The sequence below is a fragment of the Centropristis striata genome, chromosome 9 (genome assembly GCF_030273125.1).
Source record: "Centropristis striata isolate RG_2023a ecotype Rhode Island chromosome 9, C.striata_1.0, whole genome shotgun sequence".
Taxonomy (NCBI): Eukaryota; Metazoa; Chordata; class Actinopteri; order Perciformes; family Serranidae; genus Centropristis; species Centropristis striata.
This window is the reverse complement of record NC_081525.1, coordinates 9,377,325-9,398,955: the sequence shown is the minus strand read 5'-3', so window position 1 is coordinate 9,398,955 and position 21,631 is coordinate 9,377,325. Positions and strand designations below refer to the sequence as shown.

General features: G+C 38.1%; 1 protein-coding gene and 1 pseudogene across 1 annotated transcript in view; one reads left to right on the top strand and one right to left on the bottom strand.

Annotated features, from left to right (window-relative positions):
• Positions 1-13,189, top strand: part of LOC131977424 (epidermal growth factor receptor substrate 15-like 1) — a 46,928-nt gene extending 33,739 nt beyond the window's left edge. Inside the window, exons 21-27 of the mRNA XM_059340718.1 lie at positions 220-283; positions 1,607-1,752; positions 2,779-2,872; positions 3,524-3,682; positions 7,676-7,692; positions 8,270-8,922; positions 9,237-13,189. Of these exons, the coding sequence (XP_059196701.1) occupies positions 220-283; positions 1,607-1,752; positions 2,779-2,872; positions 3,524-3,682; positions 7,676-7,692; positions 8,270-8,416 (627 nt within the window). The 3' untranslated portion in view covers positions 8,417-8,922; positions 9,237-13,189. The remainder of the gene's footprint in view (positions 1-219; positions 284-1,606; positions 1,753-2,778; positions 2,873-3,523; positions 3,683-7,675; positions 7,693-8,269; positions 8,923-9,236) is intronic.
• Positions 13,190-15,570: 2,381 nt separating this feature from the next.
• On the bottom strand, positions 15,571-20,715 carry LOC131977237 (Krueppel-like factor 2; annotated as a pseudogene).
• Positions 20,716-21,631: the final 916 nt, after the last annotated feature.

Here is a 21,631-nt window from a genome sequence, read left to right as displayed (position 1 = left end):
GATCTACCTAAAAAAATCTATTAAAATGTCAATCTGGACATTTTTTTGGGCCCGGTAGCATCCTGACAGACCCAGCAGTTGTAATTAAATAATAAAAACAACAATAAAAATGCATACATAGATGGTCAAAATAAAACATTCAAAATATAATTTGTGAGATTGGCTGTGACTTCAGTGAACTAAACATTAATTTATTCACTCTTCTTATGCTTCCTGCAGCAAACCAGTCACTTCGCAAGCAACGACCCATTCTCTTCAAGCAATGCCAAACCCAAAGGACCAGGTATGCTTTCATTTTTTGTACCCATACAACTAAACAGGGCTTAAAGTTCTCCGGCATGTTGCTGGATTTTTTAAAATAGATAATACATAGTGGAACCTCTCATGGGGCCTCACAGTTTAAAAGGGTGTTAATTATTTATTCACCCCCATCTGTATTCCTATTTCTATTATTTATTTTTTTATTATTTATTTTTATTTACTTATGTAGTATTTGTATCTTTAAAAAAAAAAGTATTGTGTATTTAAGTTTCCTTCTTTCGTTAGTGATTTATATTTACTATTTGTGTTGTTTTACGTGGTTTGGGGCATATGTTTGGAGTCCCAGTAGTTATATGTATGTGTTATTATGTCTGAAAATAAATAAAGATAATGTTGGGGAAAAAAGGGTGTTAATTATCCAAAATAATTAGTATTTTTAATATTAATAATCAATATTAATGCATAATTCTTATTTGACATTAAATTCCTTTGGGGCACCACTGTCAAACAGAGAAAAGTGCCAATTTAACTTAGTGTCTGAAATGGCCACATAGCCTACAAGACAATATGCTTGATGAGATGATCAATTTAAAGAAGGCCCAGAGAGGGAAAATAGGTCTTTGTTCAGTCTGGACATGTGTTGAAATCTCACTGTGCATTAAGTGTTCCCTCCTCATTGTTTTATGCAGACGGTTTGATCTTTTCCTCTGATTTGTGTATGTCAATGTTTAAAACCCAACTGAAAGTATATTGTACATGAGCTGTGAAGGATAATGGCCCTGGGTAAGATCCTCTCTACCGAAAACATACCACACTGAACTGCAAAACCATTTCCCTCAGATTGTGATATGAACCAAACCGTGAATTTTGTTTACCACTCCTAACTACAACAAATACTGTCATGAAATTGTACAGTTTATATGCAAAATAGCAATTATAATACAAAGTAGACTCCCTTTTACTACATAAAATTAAATGGTTTCCTATAACTACTACCACTACTACTAATAATTATACTAAACCCCTTTTCGGTAATTCACAACTTGACTCTTTCCAGGTTTTTTGAATGTGTAAACAGAGCAAATAAAAAATAAAAAAAGTTGCTGACACTGTTTCAGCTCATTACAGCTTATGGTCATTGTTGCTGTAGTTTGTAGTGGTGTTGCATTGCACTTTTAAGGTGATACTTTTGCTTTTCAGTCTATTTTAGCCAGCTATGGCATCAAATGAACCAAAGTACATTGGTCTCAACAATACTGAACATTTTAAGTAAGCTAGTAATTATGTGCTCACTTATTGTAAATTTGCTTGTTGATGTTAATTTAATTGTAATTAAATTTTTCAGACCTGTTTAGCACATTGGATCCGTTTGGCAGCAGTTCGTTCAACAGCAGCAGTAACAGCCCGGCTGGATTTGCAGACTTCAGCCTAATGTCGAAGCCCAGAGACCCTTTTGAAGGCCGGGCCAGCTGGCTGCCAGACTACCAGAAGGTATCAGAGGCCAAAACCCATCCTGAGTACACATCCAGCCTCTGAGTGAGGTTAGACTACCTGTTTGAGCGAATGGCGAGCTAACATTACCCGAAGAGAATAAAATACACTGCGACCAAGCTAGCCTCCACTTGTTTTCCCAGTGCATGTATTTACTAAGCGTAATTACATGCTGTTGACTCCACATTCTCCCAGTGTTTGCTTTGGTGAATCCAGGTTTCGGTCAGGGCTACTACCTGAATTTCTGACTGTTTAAATTGCGTCTACAGTAAATAAAATCAAGTTTCCAGCACGGATCAGATAGTGACAAGCATCATTGCACTCAGTATTGACTTCCTATTTTTTGGGTGATTGTTAGCCCTGCATGTTTACATCAGTCATGCCCCCTTTGATAAATCATAAATTGTTAGTCACAGACTCTTTTCTAATGCATCATTGCACTCAGCAGACAGTTCCTATTTCATTGGTGACAGTTCACAGGATCTGTACTGTACAAAGATCCAGGGAAACTCTATCTAAAGACTGTGATTTGCACACATAGTGTTTTTGTGCGCGCTGCTGTCTGCTGAACAGTGGTTGTCCGTCAAACAGGGAAAGAGAGAGTTGCTGTGGCCATCAGCTGTCTTTTGCCTCTCACTGCTAATTTTAGCAGAGCATCAACTATAAATGTAAAAGCATAGTCTACTAGTGCTTGTTATGTTCTTTCAGGTGCTCTGACTAATAAATGTGTTCTTTGATTTCATTATATTATTACATTCAGAAAGTCATTATAGCTTGAAAGGAATGACCACATTATACATCATAACCACATTTTCCCCCACCGCCACAATTCAGTTGTGAGATTCACAGTCAAATCAGTTTCCATACGAATCATCAAATATTTAATTTTTGTGGGTTACCCCTAATGTTGTGTCACTACCTGTCTGATTATAGTATATATACAGTATATATGTATACTGTATATATATACAGTACAGTCATGTGGTAATTGGAGTGCATATTTTTCCTCTCATTCTTTCTTTTCAGTCAGTATTTGTGGATGACCCATTCACCAGGAAGAATGACACACCAGCTCTGCCCCCGAAGAAAAGTGTTCCCCCAAGGCCCAAACCACCCAGTGGTGAGTGTCACCCCACAGAAGCTTTTTTGGGATTCAAGTGATCATTGAACCTTTTAAGGGTGCCATGACACACAGCACAGTATGACTGTGATTACTAGTTTCAGACCCGAACATCAGACATCTACATAAGAGTTACACAAGCCTGTCAGAAACATGAGCATTAATGTTATTAATGTTCATGACACATCCCATGTCATGTTTATGACACGCTCATGTCACTCTTATGTAGACACCTTCAAAATAAAGTGTTACCATATCTTGCTTAAGTCACAAAGGCATGTTCAAAAAATTGCCTAAGTGACATTTTATTTTGACTTAGGCATAATAAATCTGCTTAAGTCACACACTTGACATAGGCCATTATCTTAAAGGGGTAAAATCACATGATCTGATCAACTGAGGATGTAGGCGATTTTACCATAGGTGGCCGGCGTCATGAGGAGATTATTTAGGCAAAAAAAATAAAATAAAATTTGCCAAAATGACTTAGGTGATTATTTTACCGGGTGACGATTTGTCACATCAGTGCTGTGAACAGGTTGATCATGTCAGAAGGCTTTTGTTGGTTTGGTCAAAAAATACACAAACTTGGCTATGATGTGAAAATTCTCTTCCCAGTGATTATGGTTATTTATGCTTTTATGTCTTCAGGTAAGAGTACACCTGTGAGCTCCGGCACAGCTGACCCATCCAAACCATGTGACCCCTTCCAGCCATTTGGGGGTGATGCCATCGACCCATTTCAGAGTAAAAAAGGCCTGGGAGACCCGTTCAGTGGCAAAGACCCTTTCGCCCCATCCACAGCATCAAGTAAAGCCCCTAAAGACTCTACCTCTGGTTTTGCAGACTTCAGTTCTGTAAGTTGAGATAAGTGATACTGACTGACAACAGTCAGTGTCTAGACCAGGCCACACAGCTCTGCACACACCAGCATACTCACTAGGTCAGAATTATAGAGACTTTTGTATGAATCAAGGTCACTCCTTAAGACTGATGAGTGCCGAACGTGAACTCTCTAGTTGCTTATTGAGATCCAATCACAATGTGGGCAGAAATTAGATAAAGAGAATGTTTATTAACACAAGGTGTAAATGCAAAGAGCCATGAACAGATGGCTACCCTTAACATTGCCACCTGCCACCATGAGGAATTCATTCACACACCGATGAACGCAGCATCGGGAGCAATTTGGGGTTCAGTATATTACTATTCCCCGAAAAAATATGGCTAAAATAGCATACCCAAAATAAATAAGAATTATCTCCTTAACCATAAAGCATATATCCATATAACTAGTGAGAAGCTTAGCAACATGAATCAGTTGTAAGTAAGCCTGTTTATACAACCCAGATTACGCCGTCTAAACGTGAATAAAACAGTGTAATCATTTGCTATCATTTTTGACGTACATTCAATTGAACTGTACAAAGACGACACTGTTAAAGTAAATAGAGATGGAGTGAAAGAAAATATAAAATGTTTATCCTTGTATGGGAAAAAAAATCTGAATTTCAAAGGCTATAACACCATTATAATCATGATTCATCATGTCATCTCTTACTCCTTGACTGCAAGTGTAATTGTAAATTTGATCAAAAAATGAAAAATTTTACTTCAAAACATTTGAACACACTTTCCATACATCCATATTACAAATAAGGTAAATCTTCCCAAAAAAAGATTTGAAAAGTAATGAATACAATCAATATTAATAAATCATAAATTACTGAAGAGCTCCATGCTTTTTGGCATATTTTTTGGACAATGCATGGGTCCACAAGTTTAACTTGTATATAATTTTAAGCCTTTGAATGAGAGGAATTGAATGGTATCAGATTCACTGGTGTTTTTTTGCTACTGTGGCTGTCTGGAAGCACTACGCTCAAAGTTAAGATGCAGAAAACAAGGCAAAAATGAAATAAGGCTTGGTGAAATGTTTTGACAAGAACTTGAATTATTGTTATTTTATTTGAGGTGCATTCATTTTACTTGAAAAGCTGAGTGGGCTGGCGAGAACATTATCCCAGGTCTTTTGATCACAACTTTCTCTTATGTATAGGAAGTTTATATTTGTTTGACTTTATTCCTAAAATATGTTGTGATAAGGCATGGTTTGGACAACACACAATTTGTTAAAGAAAAAAAAAAGCTAAAGACAGTTTAACATTCATAACGTCTATAGTTAGATGATAAAAATATATCAGTTTTTCATAACTATGCAATGCCTAATTATATAATAATAAAGTGGTGGTGTGGTCTTGTGCTGCTGTAGCCCGTCTGCTTCAAGGCTGGACGTGTTGTGAGTTCAGAGATGTTCTCCTGCATTCCTTGGTTGTAGCGAGTGGTTATTTGAGTTACTGTTGCCTTTCTATCATCTTGAACCAGTCTGGCCATTCTCCTCTGACCTCTGGCATCAACAAGGCATTAAGGCTCACTGCATAGTTTCTCTTTTTTGGACCATTCTCTGTAAACCATAGAGATGGTTGTGTGTGATCAGCAGTTTGTGTAACACTCAGACCAGCCTGTCTGGCACCAACAACCATGCCACGTTCAAATTCACTTAAATCTCCTTTCTTCCTCATTCTGATGCTCAGTTTGAACTTCAGCAGCTCGTCTTCACCATGTCTACAGGCCTAAATGCATTGAGTTGCTGCCATGTGATTGACTGATTAGATATTTGCGTTAACGAGCAGTTATCAGGTGTAAATAATAAAGTGGCTGGTGAGTGTATATCAGCAGTGTGTTGGCATAGTCTGGACTAGTAGTGACTATTAGAGTACACCAATTAAAACAAACACAAAGTCACTGTAACCCCCCTTAGTAAATAACCACAGGAAGTCACACCAATCCCCAGGCAATGACAAAATATTGTGCATTTCACATTTCAGTTAGACAGATGTATGTTTTTGGTACCTAATCACTGCAGGGAACAATGGTACTGGCTGACTGGTGCCACTCGGTTTAAGACACAGCAGTATCACTACTCAACTCAGAGCTCTTAAGTCTGTGTGTGTGTCTGTGTGTCTGTGTGTGTGTGTTCTTTGCTGTTGATTAGTGCTTTTTCTCTGCTGTTCTTGTTATGTCAACACCTATGTTTCTGTAGATTTGTGTTTATTCTCACCTGTCTTCATTCACAGATATTATTTTCCTGTTATTATTATTATTATTATTATTATTATTATTATTATTATATAAATATTAGATTTATTTATTCACACACTTACTTCTTTTAGCTGTTCCACCAAATCCAAGTCTGCTCGAGCAAAACCATCTTATCCCAGCCTTCCCTATAAACACCATTAACACAGTTAAAACATGCCCGTTAACAGTCTGAAAACATATAGATGTGGTATCCTTCATACTAATTCCCAGTGGAAGTAATAGAAGGGAATAGAATCGAAGACAGGCTTGGAAAAATGGGAGCCTAACCCTGCTGAAATTAAACAAAATTATTATGGATTTTAGCTTGTATGGCACTGTAAAAGTTTCCATTTTTCAAGTTTTATTTATATTGCTCAGAATCACAAATCACAGATTTGACTCAAAGGGCCCCTGTCCTTTGAACCTCACAGTACACAAGGAAGAAATCCCTTCAACAGGGACAAAAAAGAAGAGGAAGGAGGCAGAGGAGGAATCCCCTCCCAGGACGGATAGACATGTAATAGATGTGGTTGTACAGAACAGATCAACAGAGAGTAGATAGAGTGTGAGGGTGAGAGAGAGACAGAGAAAAACGAGATGAACAATGACAACAATTATAGCACTAACCCTGTAATGATATGTATAGGTGGTGGTGATAGTAGTAGAAGTGGGTGTCTAGCAGCAGCACAGCAGCAGGTTAACCCTAACTCTAACACATGGGCCAGTGCCATAAATGTTAAGTTTTAATCTCAGTATTTTTATAGATTAAAAATCAAATGTTTGTGCAGAGCTTCACAACAACTCAAGCAAGCAAAGATCAAACAATAGATACAAAGCACTGAATCAAATCAAGAGTAAAAGCATCAATTTGAGTGCACCAAAAAAAATAATTGAATTTTGTTTAGATGTTAAGCAATGCTTAATAACATTTGGACTGTGCCGCCCTAGAAATAACAGAAACATGTGTGAGGGCTCTTTTTTTTTATGATTCCTACTTATTTATTTACTTTATTTTTGTCCATGGCCTTATTTTCGTATTAGAGAGTTGTTCAAAACGGTAACAAATATATATAAAGTTCTTCCATTTTAACGCTACCACTACTCAACAGGCCAACAACAATCTCAGTCGCACAGTCATATGATATGATCACAATCATTTGTCCTTATGACATAAAGTTGGTTGAAAACTATCCTTCAATGGGAAGATTTCCTAGGATTCCTAACTTATGTGTGAACTCTTGATTCACACCGCAGTTTGATGATATCATCACTGAGACACAATGGATTTGCCCATATATTCTCTCTCTGCATGTCACATATTATCCTGTTAGTCATGATAAGCTGTCCCCTACTTTAGTTCCCAGTGTTTGTCACTGCCAGTTCTGTTTCACGACAGTCCATTTGTCCTATCTGTGACACTGACTGGCAACAAATGTCTACTTGAACCTCACAAGCTTTTTAGCATTGTAAGAGTTTGAAGCTAGCAGAATCACTTATTCTCAATAAAAAAGCCAGCAGCTAAACACAGATGGTAAAGACAGTGTTTGAAAGAGGACTGAACAGAAAACCTTTAGTAGTCTCTGTGTACTGTACTGTGGTGTGAGCTCCTGTAAACTATTTCTGCTTTGTAATTTCTCTGTTCTGTTATCCACCTCTCCACAGGACCTGACAAAGTAAAGGTAAGAGATTGAAAACAGTTAAATTAACATAAAATTACATCTTTGAAATGTTAATTGATGTCCATAATGGCAGTGCATTTCAGATGTCCAGTTAAATACCAGTGCAAACTACAACGCCAGTAATGATTGGAGTCATTTCACAGTGTGGTTTTAGTACTTTTACTTAAGTAAAGGATTTGAATACTTTTTTTCACCACCATAATAGACATTTATGTAGCAGAGGCATATGTTTAAAAATCTAAAGTGACATAACTTTTTATTTTATTTTTTTAATATATATTTTTTATTGATTCACAGTTGCAGTAAACAGTACAATCAAAGAGACATATTTTCATTTTCTTGTATAACCCAACACCCATTCCACTCCCCCCAGAGACCCTTACATCGTTGTATTAAAAGGTTAATATACCAGATCAGTTAAGACAACAGTGTGTAGGAAAAAAAATATTAATAATAATAATAAATAAATTAAAAAAAAAAAATATATATATATATATATAAAAATATATATATACATAAAAAAGTGACATACATTTTGTATGATAAAGCCACCAATGGTTTCTTTGTCTCTCTGTAGTTTGGGAATGAAGCTCAGCAGCTGGAGTGGGCGAAGCGAGAAAGTGAGCGAGCAGAGCGCGAGCGGCTGAAACGGCTCAGACAACAGGAGCAGGAGGACCTGGAGCTGGCCATCGCCCTCAGCAAAGCAGAGATGTCCAACGCATGACGTGGAACCCTTAGCATACACAAACACACACACACGGCATATAGACTTGCTAACATGACTGACATGTAAATATTAAGACACAATGCAAATGACTGGACTAACAAACTCTGGGCCATGAACACACAGGACCTGCACCTCCACTATTCACATTCCCCCTACGACGCGTAATGACTCAATGAATGGACCTGAAAGAACTTCCAGCCAAGTCTAGCCACTGACCCTGCATCCAAACAAACAAGTCAACAAAACTGAGGGCCCAGAATCAATTCCTACAAAGCTCTCCTGCTGACACGAAGAGACAGGGAAGTGAAAGATGACCAGGAAGAGAAGGAAAAGACGAGGGGACTGATGGAAACAAACACATGCACTGTGTATATGCACTATAGTGGCCTGATATGATGGATACATTTAGTGGGCTGAGATGACTGTTGCTTACAGAACACCTCAACAGTTTGAGTTTCAGTGTGTTATTTTTGCTTCTTCTCCGGAACAATGTGGAAAAAATGGTGAGTACTGCCATGCTAACAAACCTGATGCTATCAGTAGCGACAAGCAGCTGTAAGGAAAAATAGCACTACAATTCAAACTGGCAGGGTATTTCTCAAAAGGGATTTTTTTTTTCCTGATAGGGACGACATGGATATATAATTGAGCTACTAATGGGATAAGCTGTGTCTGTTACCTGTTTAGTGTTGAGTTGTTTTGCGAGTAAGAATGAGGTGTTGCATTAGTATTTGTTTACAGAGAGGCGTATGAGAAGATGACACTTCTCAAGATTGAGAATTCTTAATTCACAATTTTCTCTTTTTTTTTTTCTCAGGAAACTCTATCAGTAACCCAGACTCGTTATGAAGTGAAAAGGTCAACTTTTTCCACTTCTGCTGGAAATGAAATGTTTCCTTCAGCTTTGTTCTCCGACAGACTGAAGTCTGTACTAGACGTACCGAAATGAAGTGAATATTAATCTTCTCATCCGACTCAAGATGAGTTTGAGCATATTTCTCCAAATATCAGTTTTACCACACCAGGATCTACCATGAGATTATAGACTTTCACCTGAAGTCTAGGCAAGGCTGGATTATCTCCCAAGCAAAGCAGGCGACTCCTCTCGGGGGCCCAAAGGCTTCAGGTTCACTGTGTCACATTCACTTTGAGGTCATTTATTGAATTGCAAATTTGTTAAGGCATATGCTATGCAGCACTGAAGCAAACAATATAAACCTATATGACTTGCATTATTACCTATTTATGAGGTAATATGCTGTAAAGGGGACCTGGTGTGATTAGTAGGGGCGGATCCATGTGGCCCTGAGTCTAGTGCATGCGTTTTTCTCTTTACGCTTTGAGAAAGTTACCCAGGAAAGACACAACCCTTCTCTGGCTCAGTGGGTCCTACTGTGTGAAAACAAATCTTTTAACCAACATTAGTCAAATAATTTTCACTCATTTCAGTATTGTCACATTATTGGAGGAATTAAGAAGTAACTTGGTAACTGAGGACCATAAATTACACTGTTTCCCTGTAATGTGACAAATACCCGACAAACTAAAATAACTTAAAATGTCAACATATCCTTTGAGTGACAGCAACAAATTGTACAGATATATTGTCTTTTTTTCATGAGTATGAGATTGTACAGTTGAGTTCGCTCCTTCTGTCCAGTGTATATAGATAAACAGAGCTAACAGCTGTACTATGATCCCTATGGTGTCATGTCAAAACCACAACAAATGAAAGGCAAGATGAAGGAATACATTTTTCTTTGTTGTTGGGTTTTTTTAAGAGAACAAATAATTTAACACAGATTTCATGAGCTGGGTATTATTTTATTATTTTTGACATGTTTTTGTTTTAAAAGAACATCCAAATTAATATAGTTGTTTTGTGCTATAATTTGTGGTAGAACTATAGTCATTTTAGTCCTCTACAGAATGAGCAAGCACACAGTGTGAGTGTGAGTTTTTGGAGTGGTCTGGAGCTGTCTGACAGGTGTCAGGGTGGGAAATGGAAATATTTGAAAAAGTGCTATTTCTGGTGTGTCATAGTTTGATGTCTCAATGTGGATTGAACCACTCACCTCGTTTTTTGAGTTGTTCCTTTTACTTGAAGTGGTGACTCGTGTTTCAGTGAGACAGACTGAAGTCGACTGGTTTGATTTAATCTGGACTTTAAAGCAGATACAACTTATTTTCTGAAGACTCGGAGCCCCTCTCTCGTAGTTTAAAAATATCATGCTGTGTTTTTATATATGCAAGTCTGTATTTGGTGTGTGTCCATGACCTATCATATGTTTTAGTCTGTTCTGCCACATGCATGACCTCAAGTCAGGATTCTACTCAGAGCACATTATACTCTCTTAAATGGTACTTTAAGGGAAGACGTTTTTCATGACCATAATCTTGTAATCATGGGGAGAAAGAAGTCTCTTCTTTGGCCTGGTTAAAGTCAGTCAGTCAGTCAGTCAGTGTTCATTCGAGAGGCCAGTTGAACGCACTAGTAGTACTCATCACCCTGGTATGTTATGTAATACAGTGCAGGATGTTTTCTGATGGAACTCAAACAAAGAAAAAGGAAGGGGAAAAGGAACAAAACCATGATTGATGATTTCAAAATCTAAGAAGGTGCAGGATTTCTACAGAGGTGTGCTTGACAGAAGTGTGCTCAGTGCTGCCACTGTTGGCAGAATATGGTACTGCACTTCTCTCCACCTATGGCAGCACTGAGATTATTGCTACTGAATAGATATGTGACTTATCCATGGGATTTCATTAGGATGATGATTCATTTTACACTTTGTATTATACTGTTGAAGTTATTTTTCTTCTCATTTTGCACCTGCCTAATTTTTGTACTTTGTCTGAAATGTTGCTGAATTGATTGTCCAGTTGATGCCCTGAGGGAGGAGTGTCCCAGGTTCATAGTTAGCTTCTCTAAGCTACACACAGATAACATCCTTAGGAGCTTCTACTAACTTTGGAGTCATAAAACTCATATTGGCTTTTTTAAGATTTTGCCTTGCTCCTGTAACACTAGTGGAAATAGGGAAAAACAAAGGCTGCTGTTAACTATCAGCTAACAACTTGACCCATTCGTTTTGATTAGAAGCGACTCTGAGAGTACACCAATTAAAACAAACACAAAGTCACTGTAACCCCTTAGTAAATAACCACAGGAAGTCACACCAATCCCCAGGTAATGACAAAATATTGTGCATTTCACATTTCAGTTAGGCAGATGTATGTTTTTGGTACCTAATCACTGCAGGGAACAATGGTACTGGCTGACTGGTGCCACTCGGTTTAAGACACAGCAGTATCACTACTCAACTCAGAGCTCTTAAGTCTGTCCTGCATGACCTGCTCTGTGTGTATGTGTGTGTGTGCGTGTGTGTGTGTGTGTGTGTGTGTGTGTGTGTGTGCGCGTGCGTGTGTTTACTGTATATGTATGTATACACCCATATAGATAGATAGATCAGTGTGACAGGATGCAATGGTACCTTCTGCTCTGAGAGGAGGTTTGTGCAACTCTTCTGTTAATCTCTGTGTTGTAATAACAGATGTGCTCCAGATATATGAGTAAACTACTGTTTCCAAGCTCAAGAATTAACTTAACGCTCAAATAGAAAATCTCACTTTGAACAAGTCAGTGCTATACCTGAGTCTCAGTACAGATACCAAAACAATACTTCTGACAAGACAAAGTTCTGAAATGTTTAAATGTATGTAAAAATGTACATTTTCTAAAATGAGTGAAATGAAGTTGGCTAAAATTTGATTAAATTAAAAAAACAAGTTTGACATATCTGATCAGGTATGTGAAGCCAACATCTGGTACTTGACAGTTTTCAACACTCGCTGCTATGAACATATTTCAGTTGGTACCTAAAGGTATTGATACTTGATACCCAACCTATTGTGAACTGTGACCCTCCATCTGTTCTTGATGTGTTTGTGTCCGTCTCCCTCTGACCTCAGCCTGTCTGCAGTCTACTGCTTGGAGTGGTGAATTCCAGACTTTTACCATCATTTATACTGTCTTCTATCTGATACCTCTATTGTGCAATAGATCATGTTTTTTTTATTGTTGTTTTGTGTATCCTGTAAAAAAGAAAGTCTGATGTTTTTGATATTTAGCTTGTCCTTTTAATATGATAATTTATGCACCAGCAACCACCCACTCCTTTGTCCTGACTATGAAGAGAAAGTTTAAATTTTGATTGCATTTCAGTGCAAGAATCTACAAACCCAAAATGCTTTTCAACTATTTTGGAAAAAGAAAATGGTTACACCATTTTCATTACTCAGTATGTTTTAATTATCAACAATGTTAGCAGTAAAAAAAATGTAAAGGATGACAGCTAAAAATGGAATTCTGTCTTACTGACATACTAATGCCTAATAGTAAGCAGCCAAAATAGTTTTTGGGGGGAGTCTTGTTTCATTCTTCATTTACGACATTTTTTTATTCTCTGAAGCTTGGGATTTTTTTCCTGCCTTCAACTGCCCTTCCCCTGCAAAGACAAAATGCTCTGAGCAGTCTTTATTAAGATGCATACAAAGTGTATACAGTCTGTATAGCATCATGTCTGTTATATTTGTCCTATTCAAAGTGAAGATGCAGAAATAGTAAACTTGACAAGGAACCATTTGGAGGATTGCTTACAGTTCCAATAAACAGTGAAGACGGAACAGATGTTGGTTTTATTTAGAACAGTGATCCTGTCTACATGGTCTGTACTGTTTGCCAGAATAAACATTTCAGTTAAATGAGAATGGTCTGCTGCTTGATTTGTTACAGGAGATAAAGACACACTGCAAAAAAGCCAACTTGTATTTTTTGCCTAAAACAGTGATTTAAGTTGGTAAAACTTGGAAATATAAATTATTGACATTTAGGGCAATAATGTAAGTTAGCACAACAAAGGTTGTATGCTCAAAAAGAAGTTTGTGAGTTGTTACTTATATCTTTAAGTTGGGGTTCACAACAAGGGACAATAGTTCTGCTAACTCTTATTTCTTTGTTGTGAAATGCGGGAAAGCAGTGAAATTCGGTCATTAGCGAAAGCTAGCGGCTAACTGATGCTCGCGGCTAACTGATGCTAGCGGCGCTGCTTGTTACAGCTACAAGAGTAGCCATTAGCGTATCAATGCTAACTCAAAATTGTGGTCGCAACATTAGCTGACATTTCATAGCAGCATTACAATCGTGCCAATTCAGCAAGTAAGGATTAAAAGTTATTACAATGTAAAATTATAAGTTCAAAAATCTGAATTCAGAGTTGAGCAAACTCAAAAACAAAACTTAAAATATTTAGTTTAATTGTCCAACTTAAAATTTTATCGAAATTTTGAGTTCACCCAACTTTTCTTTTTTTGCAGTGCAGTAGAACTTAAATTTAAAGGGGACATAAAAGATTTTAAGTTGAGTACTGTGAAACAAAAAAGAATTATAAAAGATTATAAAAAAGAATATTTTTTTATTTTTCACTTCTGTGTCCGCATGCGCAGAAGCGAAAAAGACACGCATGCGCAGAAGCGGGAAAAGCCACGCATGCGCAGAAGCGAAATTAACCGCGCATGTGCAGGAGCGGGGAAAAATGCCGCGCATGCGCAGAAGTGAAAACGGCCGCGCATGCGCAGAAACGAACAAAAAATAATAATTTAAAAAAATTAAAAACAATAAACAAAAAAATAAATAAATAAATAAATGTAAAAAAAAGTTTTCTAGAAAGTATTTCTATTTTTATTTTTAAGAAATGGATTAAATACAGTTTATGCACAGCCTATGTCTAATATTGATTGAATCAAAGTATCAGGTTGCTGTAAAACCATGATATGTACATATTGTACATAAAATTTAACATGTATACTGTATATACTGATTTACGTAACCAAACAAGACTGGGACTCAAATTCATTGATCTTAAAATGTTGAAACACAATAAATTGCACACATTATATAATAATCTTTGCCTATACAATTGCCAAAATAGAATGTAGTGGTTGAAGCCTGGAAGACCTTGGTTTTACACGTTAAGAGGAAAAAACTTCCACAGTACTCCGATGTTAAACAAAAATCTTTATTCCACAGTTCTGTTCTTACAAGAGTGTTCAATGTTGATTTCCCCTAATCAATAACTATAACTGTGGTAAGAAAACCATGTAGCTGGGTCCTTCCATGAGCCTCAACTAATAGAACTTACTTCAAAAAAATACAATTATTCTTATATTAATATGAATTACCTTTATTATGCTATCTGACTGATTTTAACTTAACATAAAACACATGGAAAGTGTTCCTATTTATTAACTTATACTTCTATAAATATAACTTGGCTCCCACGTAGAAGAAACACTCATCTAAAAACAATGTTATCTCTGGTTGAATAATGAACTTGTTTAGCTGGGACAGAAGCCATACCTTCCCTCATCCTGTGCTCCCTCTCCCTCATTTCTTACCATTCTCACCAAACAAATGGCTGACATGTCTGTATTAGTAACATTCAGGGACTGAATTCCAGCGGTGTTTCTTGCTGTTCACAGTAGATGGCATCCTCTTCCCATAAATAAAATTCCTACTTTTCTTCAAACATAAAGGTTATTTTCAGTTAGGGCTGAAAAGGAAACTCCCATTTTTATTTTATTTTACTCCTTCCAATAATTTCTGCCTCAGTTTTTCTCATCGAGTCTTCTGTCAAAGAATAACAGTTTTTGTACAGTATGACCAAGCTCTGTTTGTAAGGGCCAGCAGGGGGCAACTGCTGTTTGTAAAAAGAAGAAAAGAAGAAGAGCATCATTACAGAGATGGTCAAAGGTGTTTTTTCTCATTCAGCTGTTGAGCAGCCGATCGCTCTGTTTAGTGGTCACATACATGGTGCCACCCAACAAGGAAAATCAAATATATTATTCAAATTCTATTGTAAAAGCAGATTTTTTTGCCACTGTCAGGCCTACAGCTCACACAATCAAAATCACAGAAACACAAATATCTTCTTTGCAGTATAACACAGTTCTATTACCATTACCAATCATAAAAAAAAATCTAAATACACTTTGGTGTATTAAGAATTTGAGACAACATTTCCAAGGTCTCTAAACCAGGCAAAGAAAGCAGAAAAACAGATTTTTGCTATATGAAGTCAAGTTTTATTCAGATTTTGTTGTAACATTTGCCTTTATGCTGTGAATCACTGATTACTTTTACTTCCACTGACAGATAAAATGTAATCAAATAATATCTGAAAAAGTTATTTTTAGTTGAGCTAGACACAAGCTCTAAATATATGGGACATGACAAAAAGTTGCAAGTAGACGTACATAACTTTGTTTTAGGGTGTTTTGTGGTACCCAACCTTGAAATGTAGAACCAAAACTTCACAAAAAAAATCATATTATTTTGAGTCTTCGTTTAACTATTTGATTTAGTATCTTGTAACCCCTCAGATTGATCTTTGGGGACCATGACCTCCAGTTTACGAACCACTGTTTTACTGGTGAAATCTAAGCCTTTAAACTATGAAATAAGTATGTTTAAGGGTATAATCACATCACACCATGTTTTTATTACCTTTGACAATCATACTCATGACTTAGAAACTGAGTTCATTTAGTTTAATATGTATATTAAAATAAAACATTTACATTTTATAAAAAAAACGATACAATTTTCAATGCAGTACATTCCTTCAATACACACACAAACAATACTATTCATTGAAGACTGTGTAGCCTTTTGTCAGTCAGGTAGCCTTAACATTGCATGCACTTCTGTGAGACTTTCTATAAGACCCTTCAAATGAGACACATTTAAAATTCGAGGAGACAACAGACAGACTCACTGATATGATCCTTTTCAAGCCCTCAGGATGGACAGAATAAAAGGCAGTTTTCAGAACAAAACATTGTTTCAAAGCTTATTTCACAAGCTGACAGTATAACACACAAAATAAAACCTTGTCTTTCAGCCAGTGGAGAATACGGCCACGTAAGATGAGTAATAACGTGTTATAAAAGGCACTAATGGTGAAAATACAAAAAAAAAAAATCATCCCTCTTCAAAGGATTTGCTCTTCCAGTTGCTTCAGTGGCATGTGCCTAACATGGTAAGTGAAATGTTTCAATGTCAATATTATAAAAAACAGTATTCCATTCAAAAAAGTAGTACCAGCTACATAGTATTAAAAAATGTTTTAGTTTGAACAGAATTCATCTGTTTCTGTCCTGTCTGGCTCTATTTCTTCATCATCTTTTATGATTTGTTTGTTTTCTCTCTTAAAAAATAACATTTAAATAGATCTTTTTACAAAATGTAATTTGAGGGCATCTTGTCTTGATGCTTATTTTACCACAGAGAAAAATTGCTATAAGATACCTGTAGTTATTACAGTGTAGATAACAGTGGCTCCAAGGTATCACTGTAGTTGATTTGGATAGGAACTTGTGTCTGTATTTGCACAGCACCCTTTTATAGCTGATCATTGGGTTATTGTGGAGGGTTTTAATCACTGTGATGTGGTGCATAGAGGTCCTTACATGCAGATGATACTAGGGACGGGGGGGACATGTCCCCCACCAGATTCATAATGATCCCGATCCGTCCCCCACACATTCAGTGACAAACATTGCCGGAAAAACAGAGGATTCATTTTCCGTTACTTAGACTAATTTAGATTGAAGGGCCAAGGTCTACACGAACGTCAGAATTTTCAACGTTGTTCCCAGCTCCAAGTTCCCACTTTCAAGTTCCAACGTCACCGTAAGAACATGTTAGACCCGCCTTCAAAATAAAAGCAAACACATGTAGCTTTCAAAATAAGAGCACATCGATGTGTTAGCAGAGTCCACCACAGAATTTACAAGAAGACTGTAAAAATGATGCCTTAAATAATACAGAACCCTTATTCTCCTTTACAATAACTCATTAAAAATATGCAATGATTAAGATGGAATAGTGGCATTAGAATGTGCGAGATGCCATAAAATTTAGGCTTTTAGGGCAAAAAATTCTCTGGGGGAGCATGCCCCCAGACCCGCCTACGACTTTATGGTCTCCCCATTAAAGTCTCAGAAAATCCTGTGGGAAACACTGATTATAAAGACTTGACGCCCTAGACGGAGAAGATATTGCCCAGCAGTATGTTCAGGGTAATGGAAGGAGGAGAGATGTTTTTGGGTCCTTCATTGAGTCAGTTTCAAGTCAGTAAATTTGTTTGGCTTCACTGGAAATTTCATGTACAAACTTCGTTTTATTTATGTAAATACATTGGTTGTTGTTTACACTACAGTTCATATAAAAAATGTTTAAATAAAACATTTTGGTTCAGGCATGGAGTGCAAAAATAACTCATTGAGTTGAAATCATTTGCTGACAGCTTCGTCACCCCCAGTTCAAAATGCCCATCTGTGCCCCTGCTTACATGTGCCTCTTCATGTGCAGGGCGAGGTGGTCGGACCGGGAGAAGGCTCTTTCACACAGGTGACACTGGAACGGCCGGTGTCCTGTATGCTTTCGGTAATGACGCGTGAGCTCATCGGAACGGGCGAACTTCCAGCCACAGCCCTCCCAGCTGCAGTGGTATGGTTTCTCCCCTAAAACACAAAAACAGCCATGAGTGACATCATAGTTTGAAAGCAAGTAATGATGGGATGGGTAAACTGCCCTACAAAGCCTTACTGCAGTAACTACATTTTTGGTCAAAATTGAGTTATGACTAAAAATGAACTCCTTGATGTCTGTTTATCTTGTGGCAAAGTTTAGGATTTTAATTTTGCTTTATTTCAGAGAAATAATAATATAAAAATTGCAGCAACTACAAAATCCAAGTCAAAACCATGCAGACTGCTGTAACTTCACTTTGACTGTGATACAGTGCAGCCTTGTATTTCTTCATTGTGTTGAATAGTTGAAAAGTTAATTTGGTAGGAAAATGATTATCTAGATAGTGAATAAGTTAAAAAAAATTATATTGAGACTAAAATAAAGCATTACTTTAAGAGTTGTTAAACACTTTTAAATTCATGACAAAATCAGTTTGAGAATGTTTATTCACTCAACAAAATATGAAAGCTGAAAGAAGACAACACCATTGCAGTTGCTGCACTCTGTTTTTGCATTACTATTAGAACCTTTTACAGTAATGCAAAACCAGAGTGCAGTAACTACAATTTTGGGGTCAAAGGTCAATTAAATCGTCATGTTTTTTGAGCATAAAAAATACATCATACATTAGAAATAAGTGTCACATTGGGCTGGAAAGTTAAAAACATTAAGAAACTTTAAATCAGTTTTTCTCAGTTTTACACTTTGTGTAGTTACTGCAGTTAACTACACAACGTACTAACTCTTATTTGTATTTTTATTTCTATTTTTATCTCTATTTCCCTGTTTTAATTGACTGTTTTTACTGTTTTCAATTGTGTCTTGCTGTTTTAATGTGTATGTAAAGCACTTTGAATTACCTTGTGTTGAATTGTGCTATACAAATAAACTTGTCTTGCCTGGCCTTGCCAGTTAGACTTTGTAGGGCAGTAAACACAGCGTCTACGTGCAGCTTACCTGTGTGCGTCCTCATGTGCGCCTTCAGGTGGGAGCTCTTGGTGTAGGTCTTCCCACAGCCAGTGAAAGTGCACGTGTGCGTCGCAGTCCGTTTCCTCGGCCAGGACCTGCGACCTCTCTTTGGCTTGGTGTCTATAACTTCTAACGGGGAGGGCGGCGGGGTGAGTGGGACCCGCTGACCGGCCGTCGGCTGCTGCTGCACGGCTGCATCCTCCCTGAACATGCCAGAGAATTTGTGGTGGTGGTGGTGGTGATGGTGGTGCGCCTCGGGGAAAGGAAGCTGCACCCCGGGGTGCGGGTGAGGAACTCTCCCAGACGCACAGCGGTGGTGGGGGTGGAAGCTCCGCGGGAATGTCAGAGAGGTGGAGTTGCACATGTGGAAGTGGTGGCACTCGGAGCTCATCAGGTCGTCCGGACTGAGAGGCGGCGTCATGCTGCCCCACCGCCGCACGTGGGGAGTTGGCGAGCCGCGGCTGCCGCTCGTATGACATGCAGGAGACGTTCCCCTCGTGCTTGACTTGGGTGCAGCTCTGTGGGACCAGACCCATGACTGGTCCGTAAGTGTCCATCGAGGCGGGCTCCACTTTAATGTTCGGATGCTCCGGGATTAGATCTGGAGTGGTGTGGAAAGGTGCCGGGGTGATCAGGAATCTCCCCTGGATACTGAGGCTGTTCCCGGGGAGGAAACTGGTGTCCACGTCGGGGGCGAAGGAGCTCTGCTACAAGGCTGTTGTAGGCGGGCGGGGGGCAGTTCATGTCTGGGGCAAAGGTGTAATTGGCCGGCTGCTGGGTTATACAGGTAAACTGCTGCTGCTGATACAAAGAAGCCCCAGAAGACTCCTGAAGTCGACAGGACGCAGTCCCAGTCCCCGCGGCTGGCGCACCGTCCGTGTTAGAGAGAATAAACTCCAGATCCAAGAACGTGTCCAGGTCCTCTTCGTCTTTACTGCCCAGACAGCTGCTGATCATGTGGAGCGCATCGCCGCTCATGTCGCCTTTCCACCTCTGGAGCCAGGAGGAGAGAGAACAATGAGTTTGTTTAAACATTTAAAACTTGTGTTTTGTTCTTACAGCAATTTCAGATAAGTCATTGTAATAATTCGCCTCGACAAATTAGCTCTAAAACAGCACAAGTGCAACAGGAGAAGGCTGAATGCCACCAAGAAAGTTTTAAAAACACAATTCTAACACAATTGCAGCGCCTAGAGGTTTAAGCTCAAGGCTTTCAAACAATTCAAGGAGCAACAAAGCACGCATGTGCTAATGATGTGACAGACTGACCAGCAAAACAATGGTGTGATTAAATCAAAAACATTGCATTAGGCTATATCTGTTCGCAAGTAGAAATATAGGCTATAAACAGCGCATCTTACATCTTCCCAGCACTTTTCCTTTTTGTTGGCAAATGTAGAGATTGATGGTAAAATAATACCACTCATGGCCATTTCCATGCGGTGTTTTGCGAAAACAAAATCCCTCTAATAGGCTATAAAGAAAAAAGTCTATATACTATGTTTTAAGGGTTAGGACCAGAGTCCTCTGAGTTAAAAGCTATGAGCGTGTTGTTTCTTCGCTCATGTGAGGCTGTGCGTCTGTAAAAAGCAGCTTTCCTTATAAATATTGTTCGCAGCACAACTGAAAGCAGTGCGAGGCTGGGGAAGGAAGCGCGTCCAGGATGGGGACTCTGCGCACCGGCCAGCCCCCTAAATTTAGCCTCAGTATAAATGTCCGATTCTTCCTGCGAGTCAGACACAGAGATGGGGTGAGCGAGCCAGCGGGAGGACTGATGCGGAATGATTTCTCCGGGCAGCTACTTAACTTTCTAAGAAAAGGCGAGAACCCGCCCCCAACAACTAGCAGGACAGAGAGAGGGGGGGGATAGAGAACACTACTAAAAGGGGCACAAAGAGGAATAATACAGATGTTACAGGGAAACCTGCATATTAATCACTCTACAGAAAAAGCTTAAAACTAGAAAGTCTGATATCAATCAATCAATTTAAAGCTACCATCAAGACTGTGGTGATAGAGACATGTGCTTGTTTTTTCTTAATAATGCTCATTATGTTTAATATTGTGTTATGTAATTTTGATATATACGACCAAAACCTCCCCTTTCATTTACATGGCCACTGATACAAAATCATCTTTCAAGGACTTTCCAGCAATTTGGTTTCACCAATTCACATATGATAACATCCCCCACCATTGGCCATTTTAATTCACTTCTAAGAGCCAGTTACCCAGAGACTGTCTGACCCTAGCTTTTATCTCACTGTGGACTCTGTTCTGTATTAGTTTAACTTTTGTCTAAGGACTAATATTAAATTGTACGAGTATGTGTATGAGTATGTGTGTACAACTTGTGTTTGTCTTGTTAGACCTTTATACCACTGCCTTTAAACTAGAGTGTAACTAACATAATTGCACAATCTCTGGATAAAAACAATATTACTCATAGTATCACTGTGTCTTTCACTTTTAAATGCTAAAGCTACGTTTAAAATTACGAAATTACAAATCATGCAGTCGAGAAGTTGTTCCAATGTTGATTTAAAGAGTAACAACATTCAGGATTTGACTTGACTTGATAGACTTACTCTTGATCTATAAGGAACCAGGCAAACTGCTGTTTCCTTCAGGCTTTTTTTTAGTAATCC